Genomic DNA, 19,241 nt, shown 5'->3' with positions numbered 1-19,241 from the left:
ATTCTGTTTAATATCTGATGATTGTTCTCTTTCCCTCCCCTTGTCTTTATACTGTTTTTACACAGAAACCTGTGCAGTGAACAATGGTGGATGTGACAGGACATGTAAGGACACGGCCACCGGGGTGCGCTGTAGCTGCCCTGTGGGATTTACCCTGCAGCCGGATGGGAAAACCTGCAAAGGTCAGTGCGCAGTTGTGTGCATGCGTGCGTTCAGGCGTGTGTGTTTGTCTTAAAGTGTACTCTCGAATGCTCTGGCGCAGATTGGGTCCTGTAATTCCTACATGTACACAACATCTTCACTGCAGTCGGCTCCTGTTCTTAATGATACCTGAAGGTTATCTGAGTGATCTGGGGGCAAAACCAACCTGGCCTGTTGACTGTCCTGCCGTGGAATGCACTAATACATTGTTGTAGTTGTGTTTTTTTTTTCCCCCCCGTAAAGCATTCTGCTACTTACGAATTTCTTCAGTGACCTTGATAACATTTTTTTTTCTCTCTCTTACCTTGATTCACAGTCAACTTAAACTCTGGATCAGCTGTCTATCAGTTAACTCGGATCGGTTAGCACAAAATAGCAGAGGGTTTCTGTAAATAAATACTGAGCTAAACGGTTTGACCTCTGGGTCACTGAGTGGAAAATAAAACAATTTATATGCAGTGGTATGTGCTCAGAGGCAGCCTTGTAAATATGCCATGGCCTGCTGACAGGAACAGACTGTGGAGTCAGGCAGTCCTAAAGGAAAGTGCAGTGCGCCCTTTGGTAGTAAATGGGGTCAAGTGCCTGTGTGTGTGTGTTAGACATTTAGCATTCAGACAATTCTGATTTAATCGCCTCAGGGACAGGTTTACTTTTTCACTTTGCAACGGCTCATCTCAAGTAGTGCACATGTCCCTCTGGTCAACATGAAGCACTGCTCTTCTACCTCTTGCAGACAGCCATTACGTGGGTTGTGTCTTATACTAGGAGGATGGCAGTAGATATGGCAGGGTGGCTTTAAGGGCTTAGTTTGTGTGTGTGTGTGTTTGTGTGTGTGTGTGTGTGTGTGTGTGTGTGTGTGTGTGTGTGTGTGTGTGTGTGCGCACGCATGCTTTTTTGAATCTGGTGGGTAAGCGTGGGTGCTGAGAAGCTGTGAGGCTTGGCTTACTCCACATGTATTAAAGATGTGCAGGCAAACATGTCTGACTGTCATAGCAGGGTTACTATGGCTATGCAGTTCTGTCATGTGACCGGCCACCTCTTCCTGTGTCTGGGCACCAAGGGTTTTCAGGTGGGGGAGAATGTTGCACATACATGTGGAAATTCTTGGGATGAGCCATCTCAGGTCCGCAGCGAGACACTTCGGCAAACTTGGGGCTGTTTGAACAGTGAGGCCCTCAGGCCTGGGCCCTCTCACTTCCAACATAAAGAGGACGCCACCTAGCTGTGGCTTTGTGAAGTGCTCTGCTTTTCCACACTCTCCGTGGTTATTCATACCTGCCTATATCTGTTTATAAAAGAATTACCAAAGGAAATGCTCTGAAATTTAAAGGGAAAACCAGCAACTATGATTTTAATTTAAAGATTTATTTGATTAATTAATTTTACACTTCCTTATACACCAATTGATGGCAGTGATGTACATTTCCCATTGCTTTGGATGTCAAGAATTCTGCTAATCATCCCTTCACATGACATCACATCACCATCTTTCTGACATCATAATTAACATCACAAACCATGCAGCTGAATTTGCTCGGAACCTTTGTTTACTGTGATGTCATCCAGTGACAGAGCTCTCTGTTTCCCATTGCTTTAGCAAATGTCTTTGCTGTTTCAGACACATTCATATCAATTTACAAAGCACCCAAATAATGTCCTCTGGGTACATAGAGCTTCTTATACGTACCATATGATACAGCATTTAATGTTTAGAGGCTCTGTTCAGATTGTCCCTGCTCGACATTCTGAGGAAAAAAATGTGAAACAATTACTTTGTGTTTCCTGTCTATTCCAGTGTCTATCCCATGTTATTTCAATGTCAAGTTCCACCAAACAGCAATTTCGTTCCTGCTCACTGTGATCTGTATCTTAGACAAGGCTGCATTTATGTTTGACACAAAGGAAAAAAGTTGTCCTTATCAATTTTTGGGGACCAAGGGGGGGGGGGGGGGGGGGGGTAGAGATGGATAGATGTGGAGCCTGTGTCAGGCAGTCCAGCTGAGTCCCGCCCAGATAATTTCACTCCCCTTACCTCAGGGCTTAATAAATTGTGTGATGTTAGCCTTCTCTGGGAGGTGACAAGCCATTAATCATTACAGAAAAAATAGGAAAAATCCTACCTGTCCTCATCACCTAATCCAGACATGCATCTCACACGCACATACACTTAGTGTTATCTTAAGGAGTGTGAAACCTCATTGGTTAATGTGCAAAATTCAATAATTTAATTTGTGTCATGTGAGAGGCATGGAAGCTATTCTGTGTCAGGAAGCCTACCACGCAGTACCTGAAGTGGAGAGAAAAATGTTCTCAGTTGTCAGATACTGATATTACATTACATTCATTTAGCAGACACTCTTATCCAGAGCAACTACCAGCACAGGAGAACAGAAGTGTATCCCTTCCAGTTAAATAAGCAACAGGTATACTTAGTAATCATGACACTAATAACCATAACAAGAAGATAACACCAACGCAATTCAACATTAGCCTTAGATTTAACCAACATGTTTTTGCTACCTCTTCCAGTCTAGGTAATTGCCTCCTGGGGTTTCGATTCAGCTCAGTTGACTGTCCCAACAGAGCTGAGATTCACGATGATCCAAGGATTTTTGACAGTCTGCCCCGCTTTCGCCTTACACTTTGCAAAACAGTGGATGTCCTCACAGTGGGTTTCTTCCAACCTTCTGGTTTTCCTCAAAAAAAAAAAGGCAATAAAAAGCCACTTGATTTAGTGCGGTGGTTCATTTGAATACAGAGCACTGCCTGCTTGCAGCATCTCTAAGCCTACATTTCATCAGAGATAGCGTTCTGATTTTCCAGAATATATACCACAGTGGCAACAACAAAATCCAACTCATTCTCATGATACCCGTTTGTTATTAAAAGACTGACCTGGGATTCATTCGTTGTAAAATATCGTCTTATTTGGGATGTTTTGCTATATCTGGTTGCTGCTTGATGTCCATGACATCTCGGAAATGCTGGAAGGAGGTCAGCAGTTAACTCCCTGGTTTGTTTTATTTCTTTTCCCAGTTGAGAGCAGTCAAACTGACCATATCTCTCCTGACCAGGGCCTGTCGCTGTGGTAACAGTGAACACAAGTCTATAGGGCGGACAGTGTTATCTCGGGAATGATGGTGCGCCAGTGCTGTGTCAGCCATTTTGTTGATCTTGTGGGAGAACTTCAGGGATCAGTTGGGGGGGGGGGGCTGCAGGAGAATTTTTTCACAAAGTCTTTGGAAAGCTGCTGTGAATGGAACCTCATTTTGCCCACTCTGATGCTAATCAAGAAGCATGCGAGGAGGTGATCTGAACTGGCTTTTCTCATCTGGGCATCCCATCCTCTGCTCCCGTGTGCGCTCACGTACTAGAGAGCTCGCCAATCGGCGAAATTACACTCGATTTATTACAGGACTCTGTAGGATATCTCAGATATGCGACTTTTCCCTCAGCTCGGCTTTGAGGAATGTGACTTTAGGAAGTGGAGAATCAAACCTTTACACAAACCAGAATAGCAATAAGAAAAAGTCTCTATCATTACACTCCATTACCATTTTAATCTACCAATACTGCAGCTGAAATGGATGATGGTTTTCGGAAGGACCTGTTTGTTTAATGACATGGAGGAAGTGGAAATAAGCACCTGTAAAGCTGATGTTTGTGATAGTGGCTGGCACTGTGGTGAGAGAAATTCTTTGTTTATTGGGCACTGTGACCCTTCTCTGGCTTGTGCGGTCGTGCGCATGTACCATTATTCTTTCAGCGTGCACTATTTAGGAAACTTTTAACTCACAACATGTTGATAAATGTTATTTGAGACATGTATGTGCCTCTTGATGACAGACACTTTAATGGAGGAGTTGTTTTATTGCGGGGTTCGTATGCCGACTGATAGGGGGTGGAGGTTGGGGGGCGTGGGGAGTGGGAAAAGACTGATTCTGAAAGGTTTCCAGATGTGTGATCATAAGGAACATCTGCGGCGGCGTGGGCTGGAGATGAGTTATGCCCCCCCACCCCCCCACCCCCGTGTCTCCTCAGCACGAGCTCCCAATTCGCTCAGGTGGATAACGCGTACTGGCACCTGAGGCAGGTTAACGCCGGCCTGCATTCTTCCCACAACATGGCCGCACGCCTGAAAGTCATTACACTGTTCCCGACTCCGGCGTGGGAGCTCCTAATAGGCAGCATGTGGAGCGCTGTTTACAGCGCAGCGCGCCAGACGTGGAGGTTGCCGGTTCACATCCCCAGCGAGACACTGCGGCTGTGTTTTTCAGGAAGTGCCCCCCCCCCCCCCCTTATCCATTACATTGCCTCTACAAACCCAAACAATTCGAAGGTGAGCAGGAACTCCAAAAATCATGTTGAGCACCACATGTGTGTCTACCGTGGAAGCAGGACCTGGGAACAAGGAAGGAGCTAGTACTAAGTGGAGTAACTACACAGAAACTGCCTACCATGCATCACCAGATAACCGGCAACATGCTGTCCAGAGTGACATACACGTAGGTTGGTTGAAAGCATTTTTCTGGGATTGCCACTGTAAAGCTCATCAGTGATTGTGTTGCAGGAAGGAAAGTGGAGAGAATGTTTTTGCATCGTGGCATGGACGCAGATACATTTTTTGTTTAAGAAATGTAGAATTTCCTGTATGTAATTATATCTTTTTAACGGGCCTAAATTTGTAACAATACAATATGCATTTTGTAAGATGTCATTAAGTCATACAGTCTTAAAGTACAGGGTGTGCCTGTCTCCATACATGGTGTGAGCCCTTATGAAATGGTACCAGATATGATGCCACAGATTTCTTTGATTTTTCTTCTTTTTTCAGAACGTCATAGTATGGCACATTAGTAGAAAAGAGATCTAACCTCCTCCTGAAACTGAGTTGCAATGCAAAGCCAAAGACAACTGCAAATCAAGTGAACAATATTCACTGCATCATGTAGATGCACTGTGGTTGAAAATACCATGGAAACATACATCTCTCTCATTATTTAACTGTTCAGGACACAAAGGTATTTGGATAATTACCCAAGACCCCTGGTTTAAACATGGTTTATGCCTCCCTAAACCCTATTAAATGGCATAAAGCTTCTCTCTTTCTCTGTAGCAGTAAGCTTAGGGTCTGTTTCCAGGAGTCCAGTGTGATAATATTTATCAGGTTTATCAATAATCCCACACAGTAACATCCAATAGTGATCACCTCAGATGACACACCGCACTACATGACTAATTCTTTGAGCTGTTTGTTTTATTGTTTTACAAAAGTGAAGTCCCTCTTATCCTACAATACCAAATATAGCCACAGTTATTACACAGCAAAGCACTTTACTCATAAAGCTAATAAAACAGGCAATCCAAATCTTTAAGAAAATATTCTGAAGTCTTGAGTCTGACATTTCTTAGAGATTAGCATCTTGAGGCCTGCATATGAGAAAAATCTACAAAAACCTTGCATTTTATGAAAACACTATTCTATTCTCCATTTGAAATTATTTGTAGAGTTTCTGGTTTCCACATACGTATTACTTTTTATTACCTTTATATGTAAATATTTTTTTTTGAATTTTCTATGCAATCAGAAGAACTGAGACAAGCCACCTCAACTTATTTCACATTCTTTGTGCTGAATTGCGAGCCTGAGGTGGCAGTACTGATTGGCCTGTAAGAGGGCTAGAGCACTGTCTCTCTGCAGTCTTTGTCTGTGATAGCTGTCTCTCTGCAGTCTTTGTCTGTGATAGCTGTCTCTCTGCAGTCTCTCTGCAGTTTCTCTGCAGTCTTTGTCTGTGATAGCTGTCTCTCTGCAGTCTTTGTCTGTGTTAGCTGTCTCTGCTGTCTCTTTGCAGTCTTTGTCTGTGATAGCTGTCTCTCTGCAGTCTCTCTGCTGTTTCTCTGCAGTCTTTGTCTGTGTTAGCTGCCTCTCTGCAGTCTTTGTCTGTGATAGCTGTCTCTGCTGTCTCTTTCTCTCTCTGTTTATCTGCATGTCTGTCCATGCCACTGTATTCAAACAAAAGCTGACATTAGATAGGAAGAGGAACTGTTCACTATAAGTGAACAGGAGGGCTTAGGTGTCATTACTGCCTCAGCAGATTAGTGATGTTTCAACCCAGGTTTTATTTAATAATAATAATAAGTCATGTGGTATTTAATAACTGTTGTTCCAGGACTGAGCCTCCTGTGTTGAGGTTAAGTTGTATCTAACAACCTATTTATTTTGATTGATTCAACTTGGGTTTTTGCTGTGACTCCATGACTTTAAGAAAAGACAGAAATCCCACTGCAGTGCATTGTAGGACATACTGCCTTTGGCGGTGATGGATGTTAACATTCTTGTCTGGTTTTCTCCATTCCTGGAATTCCGAGGTGGGCAGGTTGAATTGATTGACATACTCACATAATGGATGGTCATTTTTGTTGTATTGAGACATAATCATCATTTTGGTTGACTTGCCTCAGGGGAAGTAGCTCAGAGCCACATTCATGTGCAGTAATAAAATCAGCATTGTGCTTTCAATAGGAGCTAACCTCAGATCACTGTAGTACAACATGTAGCACGCCAGTCCTATTCCACATGACTCCTTGCCCCAGCCTTCCTCCTGGCTGAAATCCCAGAAACCCAAGACGGTAATAGTTGGTGTCTGTGTGGGTTTGTGGGCCTGACAGACATCTTAAGCACCACATCAGAGACTCGCCCTCATGTTATAAACAGGGAGATAAGGAGAGTTTGCATCACGTTGTGGTGTAGCCTCTCTTTTATGTGGCGGCCATGCAGCCAGCCCCATTACCAGAGTGGAAGAGGGAGTAGACCTAGAGGAGTTAATGTGAAAAACGTAGTCCCTTTCTTCTTCAGCTGCTAAGTTGTACAGAGGCAGTCAACAGTTTGGACAAACTTTGTTTTACTATGAAATAAAACAAATGGAATTATGCAGTGGAAAAAAATATTACAAACAAATCAAAAGTATCTTATATTTAAGATTCTCCAAATATATATATATATATATATATATATATATATATATATATATATATATATAAATATAAATATATATATATAAATATATATATATATTTTAAAGATTTATTTGGAAAGAAATTTGTGCGTAGACATCAACTTCACTATTTATATTTGTCTAAGAAACTAATTTCAAGCATTTAAGCATAAGTCTTTAGATCAAAATGCCTTTGAATATGTTTTCCATTATCTTAATCGGGTGTGTCCAAACTTTTGATTGGTGCTGTGTGACTGTGGACTGTGTTTGTACATAACTTCGTCTTGTTTTCCTGTTTGCCGATTTACAAAGACGCCATGTTCTCTGTCACCATTCATTTGTCTCTTCTCTTGCTCCTCTTGTGGAGGGGTGTTCGTTATGGCACATATGTCTGAGGCTTTAATGAGAACAGCCTCATTAAAAATGCTTGTGCCAGGTTCGGCGTAATCACTCCGCTCCTGGCACCACAGATGCGAGCAATCAAATAAATTACGCGCCAGGAAGTGCTGACAAGCGGTCAGGCATCAGAAGCGTCCGTTCACAGCCGCTCCTGTGACAGCTGTATCAGAAACCCACTCAGGGCCACAGTGCTCCATGACATCAGAGACCTAGTGCTTCATAAGCGCTGTGTGACCGCCGTGTTTGTTCAGACCACTGAATCGGGGGGGGTAGGTAACTGAAGTGGCGCGATGACAGCAGGCTGCGTTCATGGCCGCTGTGTGGACAGCACTGTGTGAGGGGAGTCTACAGATTGCAGCGGCTGTGGGCGGGACCAGAGCGCCGAGCATAGAGCACAGTGTGTTGCCAGACGGCTGTGCGTCTTCCTCTGGAAACTCCTCGGCTTTTCTCTTCTGCTCCGGTGCGCTTTGCTGTTACTGACAGTTTTATTCCAGCCGAAGTAACTAACCTGGTGGATTTCCAGGTCAAGTGAATTTCCGGGTCAGATGAAATCCACCGCAGTCCACCATAGTACTGTCAGCATTTTTAGCTGTTTGACAACGATACGTTTTTGTTGAGCGTTTCACATGCATCTGTTGAAGTAGAGGCGGGTTGGATATGATTTTGGAGTGTCAGTAAGAGACTGTGTATTTTGAAAAATTGGGAAAGCATCCTTCCCTCCAGATATGGAGAGAAATTGGATGAATTCTCGCCATCCATAAATCAACTTAAAAAGTACATCATGGTACATTTTAATTACACTTGTAATGCATGAGGGTGGATTGGTAAGAATCTTGAATTCTGTAGTTCTTAATTCTTCTTAATTCTGGTTCATGCCTCTCAGCTCAGTTGGTGTTAATTGTTAATTTCTCACTGGCTTAAAATGAAAGCCCTGATAATTAAAATAAATTGATCATATTTATTAATTTACCAAGGTGTTGCAGTACAGTAACAGGTACAGTAGGGTGCAGTAGGGGAGGAGCATTAGTCAGCTGAGCAGTAGCCTGAGGTCGTGGGTCAAAGGTCATGGGTCATGGTCAATATGTCAGATGTGAGGATAGTAGATAACAGTTCATTGACATGTCCATTTCTCTGTTAGTCTGATCAATCAGCAGCTTGTCCTTTTGTAAATGTAAAATATGGAAGTGAAGTGGATGGTGTGGTAAAAAGCAGCTATCAGCCTTTTAAACTCTTCTTTTAGGAGCAGCATGAGACCAAGGGGAAAGGTCAGAACAGGTGACCTTTGACCTGTGTGTAAACCATGTGATAGACACACTCTCCCTGCAGATGGGACAGGTCACTGATGGGGTTACGGGTCATTGGGCCATGAGGTGGCATAGGCATGAGGAGACTGTAAAAGGCTAAGGTCATTCAGTGCTTCAGGGCTGGGCCCAGTGCATGTGCATGAGCATGCTTGCTTACATGCTGTCATCATGGTTTGAAAATGTGCACTGGTACACTGTTTCCAGTAGACGGTAGTCTCCGGGTTTAGTGGTGAATGAAATACAGACTGTGGAGAAATGGGGTCATGGGAAAACAGTCATGGGGCTGTAGTCTGGTAAGTGCTTGTGTGCTTCACATCGGGTTCAGTTCATTTAGTTCTTTGGCTGAAAGTCCTTATCACTGTGTTATATAGGTTGTAAGGAGGTAACGTTGACAGGTAAGGAGCTGGAGGTAAAACCTGCAGTCATGTAGTTCATTATTATTCTGGAAGTGATTTCCTGTATGGTAGTATACTCAACTTCCCATGTCTAATCAGGTTGCGCAGGTTAACTTGTGGTAGGGCTTGAATGGTGTTGTGCTCACACTGACTGGTCTAGGAGTGTTGTTAGCCTGGTTTGACACTGTTGCTCATTCAACTTGAATGGATACACTTCTGTTCTTTTGTGCTGGAAGTCACTCTGGATAAGAGCGTCTGCTGAATGTAATTAATGTAATGTAATTTAAGTGGTTCATTGTATTTCTGCATAGTCACATTTCATGATTTCATTTACATTGCACTTCAGCACAAGTATACAAGAAGGTTTTATTACAACCCAATATGGCAGTAAATTAAAGATGTCAAAACGGACAAAATTAATGGAGATATTGTATCGTAAATTCTCAGTCCATCTGAACGCATTGAATTTGTCACGTTTCATTTTATCCGGGATCACCTCCTCTCCAGAGGCCCCGCGGTCAGTTTGATAGGAATGGTAATAAGTGGCAGAAGCCTAGGAATGGGGGCTGCCTGAGCACACAGAGGAGCCGAGACGTTTTGTTCCACGTCGGCCCCTTTCTTTGCTGAACCTGCCTGCTTCCTCGGCCCCGGGCGCAGAGAGTGCCTCTCCTGGCACTTTTCCCATACTGTTTTCTGCTTGACTTCCTCCCGGCTCAAAGGCTTTAGCGCTAATCTCCGGCAGTTTTCATCGCTTGAACACCAATCAAAATGGGCTTATAGCATGTAATCTGCCTTTCCATTGTCCTCCGCCGGCTCTCCTGTCAGTTCCACCAGCCAGGCCTAATCTAGCATCGCCACCCCTCATAGGAGAATATTATACCCAAAACACCCCCCCCCCTTCCCTGGGCTGATGTTCTGAATTTTGAGAAGCTCTCTAACTCTCCTCCTCACCTGTGTCAGAGAAACACATTCTGCCCCACTGAAAAATATGGCCGCTTCTCTCACCTAATGGGCTCTGACCGCTGCATGTGGGGGAAAAAAGGACAGAAAATGGTAGTGAGTTTGTGTAAGTTACTTGTGTAAGTTACTTTGCAGTTGCATTTCAGCAATGCTATTATTTATCTCTGCCATCTGGTATTTGCTGTCTATACAGAAATAATGGCATTAGAGTCCCCAGTCCCTAATGAACATTGGAGCAGAGTTGAAATTACCTTTCATAATCCAATGATATTGGATTATGGATTTAATGATCTAATTATAATGAGATCAGTTGTGTAACTTTCTACTGAGCGACTTCACCAAAACACTTTAAATTAATGATAAATAGGGAGCAATAAATTGGAGCAGCATTTAAAATCAGGAGAGTTTTGACGCCATAAAACTGACTGGATTGAACCCCATCTCTAGTATCTCCCACATTATAGTTTCTCTCAAAACGTTCCACACTTACTTTTGAACCTACTGTCCTAAAACAACCTGGGCCAATATGAAAAGCAGGGAGATCCACTGGGATTTAGCAAGTGGCGGAGGTATTCCTCATGTGATCCTTACACAAGGTTTTCAGCCTTTGTCCATGAAGGTGGAAGATGTCTGGGTCCTGTTGAATGGAATTGTTTAACCTGTTATGGTTCTTACTCCTGAGACAAAACCTCTATATGAAACCAGCTGCAGCTGAAGATGTGATCCTCATGTCACCTGACACAGCTGCTCATAACCTTTCTTTGCTGTTGAGGCTGAGCTCAGATGGCCTGTGTTTGGTGTCCACTCCTGAGAGCCGCCATTTTAAGTGGCTTAGATAGCATGTCTTCCAGCTGCCAACTGCAGTCATTTTCACTGGAATAACTCAGGTTGAATGCTTGAAGATGTAACAGCTCTCTAGTGTTTTTAGCAGTCCTGATATCAATAGAATCATAACAGATGAGATTCTTCCTTTTCTTCCTCTGTCTTCTTCCCTCTCTCTGTGCCTCTCTCTCTCTCTCTCTCTCTCTCTCTCTCTCTCTCTCTGCGTTCCGTTTCTCTGTCTCCCTCTCTCTGCAGACATTGACGAGTGCCAGGAGAACAACGGCGGCTGCGACCACTTCTGCAGGAACACGGTGGGCAGCTTTGAGTGCAGCTGTCAGAAAGGCCACAAGCTGCTGACCGACGAGCGTACCTGCCAGGGTGAGTGAATGAGGCCTGCCCATCACCTCACTGAGTTTTCTTTTTTTCCCCCATCGTAGAAGTGGGCTCAAATATGTTTCACAGGCAACTCTGTGCCAAAACGGGCAAGCCAAGGTTTGTGTTTTATGTGAAGGTTGTTAAAAGGAATTGTACTAAGAAACTTCTTGCAAATTACCGATTGGCCAACAGTTCACTTATTTTCCTCAGTTTCACAATTAACTGGGGTTTTACAATAATATAATGAATGCAGTAGGAATGAACATGAACACAATTTGAGGGTGTACACTGAAGAAATTGTCTTAATGAAAACAGTAAGGAAAGTACTCTTGTAGTGGAGGAAGTGATCACTGAGAAGGATGGCTGAAACGTCATCATGTCTTCTCGAATGCTCAAAGTTCTAACTCTTTTAACATCAGGCATTAATGTCAGTACAATATGTGTGTCGTGGGCTTGTGCACATATGGCGCTGTGGACTTGCCTCGGCGTTACTTCTATTGGATCCATACGATCCTCAGAGAAGGAATCCGGGTTTATTTATCTGGGCCATGTGAGGATTCCAGATTTCAAGTCACAACAGGAAGCACAAAGAGGCAAGAGCGTACAAAGCACAAATTATTTTATTAATGACTGTGCCCTGGAATGCTTTTGTCAGAGAGCATGTTCAGCAAATGTAAGGTTGTGTAAAGTTTGACTTCATGGCAGCTGTACAGACCTTTTAGGTAGAGTGATCAAGGCTTGGCTTTTTCCTGAAGCAGGCCACTGAGGAATCTAGCCATTGTCTTTGCCATGTTGATAAATGGTAAACATGTCTTGTGTAACATGTGCGTGCATCAAAGTAAATCCATCACAAGTCAAACAATGACTGGAAGAAGGAAGCTTTGAAGCAAGTTCCTTCTTTAGTTAGTGACTTGTGAATTCAATAGTGATTCTGTGAATTCAATGTCTTTTGCAAAAGAGGTTTATTATTGTCATTTCTGTGCATTGTATGATGATGAATTGGTTGTGTATATATATATATATATATATATATATATATATATATATATATAAATATATATATATATATATATATATGTGTATATATATATGTATGTATGTATATGTATAATACCTAACAGAGCATCTCCATTTTCCATGCCCTTACTCTGTGGCATTCTGGGTGGCAACTTGCATGGGAGGCGATGCCAGCCAGCATTAAATACTTTATTGGGTTTGATTTCACAGTTAAATGCTTTAGCTCCAAACGTACTTGATCAGGTCGTTACAGGTTTGTGCTCATTTTACCATGTGGCATGTTTTCGTTTGCTTTGAGAGATGTGTGCCAGAAAAGATTGTTTGCTGAAATGCTCAAGACATGGGCAAGCTACCCTGGCATCAACCGTTTCTCCCCCGCCTGCAAGTCCAAGCTGCACAGTTGCGGGAGAAGGTTTATGCTGGCGTGTGATTGGCTAGCTATCAACCGGTAATGGCATTCGTGTGAATCTGAGCAGGACTGATATGCGTTAACTGTGTTAAGAAGAAAGCGCAAATGGGTCACTCAATTCATTGTACCTGACATAAACAAATGCCTTTGCATATGTGTTTTTAAGTAATCATAGAAGTGTTAAGCATGAAGAGACTATTATGATTATGATATGACATCATTACTCCATGGAATGGGGGCACCCTTGTAAAGCCTGCTTATTGTATTATATTCTCAGTTTTGATGGCACCTGTCTGCATCACCTTATTATTTCCTCTCCTTGTTTCATTTATGAAACCTTTCACCAGTTTCTTCTAAAAAAATATTTATTCCATGTAGTGCCATTGGCATTTTTTTCCCATGTTGGTGAGCTCTTCCAGGGAAAACAGCTCCTGGACAGAAGACTCTGAGGTGCAGTGCCAGGATCCTTGCAGCGGGAGGGCTAATTAATCTGGCTCCATGCCTGTTTACAATGGGTTTCAGAGATAATACCCGCGCCCTGCCCTCCCGTCCGTGCCAGACCTCAAAATGATGAGCCGTACCTCGTTAGCGGAATGAATGGCTCTCTGCCGTGTTTGTAATAAATCCTAAATACCAGGCCTGGGGTGAGACACGGGAGAGACGCAGCGGGCCAAACTGCTGCTGGTGCTGCAACATGCAGTTTGCGCTCCTCTGCTGAGAAGCACCTTGTTTAAACTGTACGAGGCTTAGCGCAAGGCTTTTCACCGTGATCCTTTCACTCCAATGACATTATATTACACTACAGTCATTTAGCAGGCACTCTTCTCCAGAGCAGCTTACATAGGTTACATTTTTCTGTTTTCCATTTTTACAGCTGGATATTTACTGAAGTAATCCTGGGTTAAGTACCTTGCCCAAGGTTACACCAGCAGTGCCACAGGGGGGAATCAAACCCGCAACCTTTTGGTTACAAGCCCTGCTCCTTACCACTACGTCACACTGCCATGCCTGCGTGACTTGAGTCATATCTTGCTGCTCGGGCTTTCGCTTTGGAAAACTGGCCCTCGTTGTGCTCTGATTAAAGCTTTGCTGTCTGAAAACTGGCATTATACAACACATAAGACACTGCGACATTGTGACAGGACTGTGTGCTTTAAGGATTAAGCTTATTAGCCGGCACACATATTCACAAGTTCTGGTCCAAAGCCTCAGAAACATTGCGGTAATGTTGCGTGTGAACTGGGTATAGGCTTGCTTTGTATTTACATGGTGTTTACCAGATGCTTCTCTGTTTAAGGGGCTAGGGCCTCAGTCCAGACATCTAAATGTGGATGCAACATGAACGAATCGTAATGTCTGTGAATCGTAATTTTGCATCGTAAATGAATGCTACAAAATTTATTAATGGTTTCAAAGTTTAACTTGCACCAGTGACATAAATTCAAGAGAGACGGCTGCCAAGTCAGTAATACTGTCATGCTAATTATCCCATTAAACTGGTATGTTATGGGATTCGAGAGGCAATGTGCTCCGATTCACTGTCTGTTACGGCAGCAGTCCTATTCCGACGGGACGGGCTTGTAGGGGAACAATGAGAAAATGTGTGTCAGTGAGGTAACTCCAGGGGGATCTGTGTGTGTTCTGTGTGATCTGTGGGAGAGAGCCAAACGTCTGTGGTCTGCTTGTAGGTCAAAGCGGTTACAATAGTCATATTTTTTGTGTCATATGTCATTTGTGTCATTATGTCATTGTCATGTGTTTTATTTAAAAGTTCATTCTTTCAAGACAGGAATATGTCTTGATTCCGTTAAGACAATTTTTAAATTTCCCTGAAATACCAACAAGAGTGTAGGATCGGTGCTTGCTTTGGAGAAACAGTTGCTGCAGAATTCTCAGGACACTTCTTAGAAGAACGGTTTCCTCCAGGAGACAAATAGCTTACGGGTAACAGCTGTTCCTTTCAACTAAAATTTACCAAACGCTCTTTTCCCCCAAGTTTCTCTGTTATCTGTGAATATTTTCAGATGACCCCAAACCCTATGAAAAAAAATGAAATTGCATGACATAGCATGGCTTTGCAGAGACTGATTTAAAGAGCTATTGTGCTTCAGGGTCTCATTATGTCACAAACAGACCCCGACACCATCAGGGAGGCAAATCAAGCAGTGCTGGATTCCTGCTGAATAACGGCAAGATGGTAGAATACTTGAAGAAGAGGGAAGAACAGAGGCTAACAGAGAGACTGTGATGTCATAAAGGGCTGTGAAAGACAGGACCCGCCCTCTGTCTGTGCTTCATGGACAGGCTGTTCTTGGTGCTCAGAACCTAACTATAACCCTGCTGTGGATCAATGAGATGAATTCATACACTGTAAAATTAAATATTAGAGATTTTCTGTAGCCTCTACTGTGTGGCTCAGCGGGTACACTCCCTCTGCAGTGTCGTGGGAAGAGGGGAGGTCAGTATTGTTTGGGAGCACCATTGATTTTTTGGGCCTGTGGCCTGTCTCTGTTTGTTTTGACTGAAGTCCAGGTCTGGTTGGGCCTGTGGAAATTCACTCAAAGTGAGGCAGTCATTCGGAGCCCTCCTCTCTGTCTCCCAGTCTCAGTCAGAAACAGAAACCCCCTTGCTGTCTGCAGTATTCTGTGAGGAGTTATTCCTGGTTTATGAGTAGCTGAGACCTGAACATATTCATACGCCAGCCCCTGCCCTCCCCTCACCTCCCAGCTTAATAAGGAATAGCCTCTATCAGGTCTTTATCACCAAATGGAAGGCATGACACCAGCCCCTTCCCGATGTCCCTGAATATTACAGGTAAATGTAGGTGAGGTTAGTGGGCCCAGACATTTGATCACCCACCTCATTGACTGCATGCTACCTGCCAACGCAAAGCTCGAAGTGGCATTTGGTTTTCACATGTCAGGTGGCAGCAAGAATTTTGCAACCTGGAGGCGTTTTAATCGCGTTAGCTTTCACTGCTGACTGATCTGATCTTTCTGCAACGCGTCACAAAGACAAGAACAACAGCTGATATCAAAGAGGAGAGGACCTGCAGTGTGGAGCAGACGTCTGACTTATGAATACAGACTTGCCTGCAGTCGGGAGTAATGTGAATTATGCAATAACGTAGTCTGGGACATGCAGTAGTGCAAATAAATCAGTATATTTTGGTAGTGTTGTAGTGAAATGATGTGGATCTAGTGTTTCACTTGTGTTGTACCGAGTGTGTACACACTGAGTGAGAGCTGGTGTATGGAGAATAGAGAAAAATGCAAGAAATGCAGTTCAGATTGCAGGCAACTTGTGTCACACACCTCCATAAGACCTTTAACAAATGATCACATCTAGAGCTTTGGGAAAAGACTTAGTACACTGTCACTATACAGCCAAGAAGGGGCTACTGTGTGATTGAAGCAAGGATTCACCCTTCACTTCAATTGTAAATGTAAATGTAAATGTTTTTGCTGTATATAACTGCAATCAAAGATCTTCCTTGGGTTAGAACACTGCGTACGGTACAGCACCCTTTCACACTGATGGAACGTGGTTTGTCCTGTGGTAATCAGGAAATGAACCGGCCAGGCAGAAACCCGAGAGCTCGCCCTGCAAAACGAGCTCCGATGGTTAGCGGAGATTCTGGTGGGCTGGTGGATGTGTCTGTACATTCTATTCATTGTTGCATCTCTCCACAGTAACATCTGGAGTATCCATAGTAACTGGATCTCTCGTGACTCTCTCACATTTGCTCAGGGTTGGCCTCTGGGTGTCTGTCCCCAGAGGACGCTCTGTGAGCTGATTTGGGTCTTGAGGGTGGTCTCTGTTGGCCCCAGGAGTCAGAGATTAGCGTTAGTTTTGCGCCAGTCTGTGATTGATGTGTCTGTCGGGGAAATCGCCACCCCTGGCTTCACAGCCCCCTGCTCCAGGCGGCGTTTCAGGATGTGGGCGATGTCTTGCCTTGGTGTCATTATGTCCCACGCTGAGGACTGCAATGTGAGTAAAGATGTCAGAGGATTGCTTCTCCAGTCCGAGGAGAACAGCGCCCCCTCTCTTTTATTCTCCGTTTCCTCATTTCTCACCTCCTTTTTTCATCTTCTCCTTCCTTTCTTCGTTGTTTTGTTTCTTTCTCCCGTCCTCCTCCTCTGTCCCACATGCAGATCCCTGCATCTCTTTTTCCCCGTCTGTCCCAGCTTTTGTCCTGTAACCCATTTCCAGCTGCAGCACAACACCCCTCCCTGCCAGAAGTTGAGGTCCCCCCTCGCGCCACATCTGTGCCACCATAGAAATACCACAAACCATCACAAAGCCTTGGTGCATCCTCCTCCAGAGAGAGAGAGACAGTGAGAGAGAGAGAGAGAGAGAGACCAGCAGCACAGAGAGAAAGAGAGAGAGCGAGAGAGAAATTTGAATCAAATGGAAAGAAATAGAACAGAAAGAAAATAAAGAAAGAATAAGCCTCAGCATCTATTCCCTTGGATGTGCTGAAAAAATCATTCACTTCTGACTACAGCAGTAGGTTGTAGTTGTGGTAGCAGGTAATAATTGTAATATACTGTAGTAGTAGCATAGTAGTAAAACCTTGAGTGAAGGCTGCTATTTCTTAGCCACAAACATTTACTTCAACATCATGAGTGTCTGGTGAACTTTATGATTTAAGTACTTTCAATACAGTACAGTTTTGCATAATCAATCAGTCTGTATGTATAGTGCAATTAGTTGTGTAAGCACTAGGCGACAGTGTAACATAGTGGAAAGCAGCAGTACTCATCACTGAAAGGTTGCCAGTTCAGTCCCCTACTTGGGCAAAGTACTTAACCTAGAATTGCCTCAGTAATTATCCAGCTGCATAAATGGATAACATGTAAAAATTATAACCTATGTAATTTGCGCTCTGGATAATAGCATCTGCTAAGTGCCTATAGTGCAATGAAATAGTTTCACTCTTCCTACTAGTTAAACTTCAGTTTTTAGTTTATTCTTCATTTGTGTGGTCCAGGGTGGTCTGCTTATGATAGGAGTAAGCGCTGGCTCTCATTCAGACTTAAGAATCCGAGTGGGTGGGGTGTTTGTCACGATGAGCGCTCTGGTGCCTGGCTACCCTGAAAATCACCCAGAGGATAATTTCAGCACTGAGCTGCTCTCCATGCGGCTGCCGTTTGATGGGGACCATGTCAGTCCGGGGACTGTGTAAAGTGAAGTGTGTAATGTCTGTGTAATGTCTCAGTACAGCGGTCATGTTCCACTCAGTGCTTATACACGCACGCACATACTCACACGTAGGGGCAGCAGTGTAGCGTAGTGGTAAGGAGCAGGGTTCGTAAATGAAAGGTTGCGGGTTCAATTCCCCGCTAGGACACTGCTGCTGTACCCTTGGGCAAGCCACTTAAACCAGAACTGCGTCAGTAAATATGCAGCTGTATGAATGGATAACATGTAAAAATTGTGTGTCAAAATTGTATGCAAGTCCCATTGGATAAGAGCATCTGCTAAATGACAATGTAATGTAATGTACACTTACACACTCACATGCACACAAGAATGCACCCACACACACACACACACACACACACACACACACACACACACACACACAAACACAGACAGTAAGATGGGACACTACTGTAATCCAGAACAATAGAAATGCAGCTGCAATATGGGAAAAAGATACATATCTATGGACAAGGCCATCTGCTCAGCCAGTAAGTGGAACGAGTGGACACTGTACAGGGACTCTACAGATAGGGGCGGTGCAGAGGCCACTGTGACTGCAGACTGGAGAAAAGGATCTGGGCTGACCGTCTCTGTCTCAGACCAGCCTGTCATTACTTCGGGACTGGCCATCACCAGCGCCTGTAACGGCTGATTCACTACAAATTACAGAGGGGTGCGGGGAATGTTTACCCTGCTGCATCCCGGCTACGAGTCCGGGGCCACACCGCACACGCGAATCAGACAGAGCAGGGATCTGTTCATTAGAGACGCTGCAGGCCGGGGAAAAGCAAACAGACCGGCCAAATTAAAGGAGAACCCTCCTCTTCTCCTGAATGCATCAGTGTTTGGTTTTCACTCTGAGGGAGGGCTGGAATAGTTTAATCTCTTGTCCGATTTTTCAATCGCAGCACCTAATGGCCAGTTCAGTGCTTGTAATTACAATCCAGTCAAGCGCTGCCTTAGAACAGTTTCATACAATTATTAGAGACAATATTTTGTAGTACAGCGGAGACAAACCACTATCACATATTATTGATAACTAAACACAGAAAATCCTCAGTGTTTCCTTCTGCTGACTCAGCTTTTAATCCCAGTGGAAGTGCAAAGTGAAGCTCATTTCATTCCCACAATGCACAATGCCCTGGGTGCTAGTGTC

General features: G+C 43.8%; 1 protein-coding gene across 3 annotated transcripts in view; it reads left to right on the top strand.

Moving 5' to 3' along the window:
• The window catches only part of LOC118770489 (signal peptide, CUB and EGF-like domain-containing protein 1), a 92,283-nt gene that overhangs the window by 55,834 nt on the left and 17,208 nt on the right, over nt 1-19,241 (top strand). For all 3 annotated transcript variants that reach the window (XM_036518205.1, XM_036518204.1, XM_036518203.1), the window contains 2 exons: nt 66-182; nt 11,332-11,454. In XM_036518205.1, coding sequence (XP_036374098.1) covers nt 66-182; nt 11,332-11,454 — 240 coding nt within the window. The remainder of the gene's footprint in view (nt 1-65; nt 183-11,331; nt 11,455-19,241) is intronic.

The sequence above is a fragment of the Megalops cyprinoides genome, chromosome 23, assembly GCF_013368585.1.
Source record: "Megalops cyprinoides isolate fMegCyp1 chromosome 23, fMegCyp1.pri, whole genome shotgun sequence".
Lineage (NCBI taxonomy): Eukaryota > Metazoa > Chordata > Actinopteri > Elopiformes > Megalopidae > Megalops > Megalops cyprinoides.
Note: the sequence above shows the minus strand (reverse complement) of the source record. Positions and strands in the feature narration are given on the sequence as shown.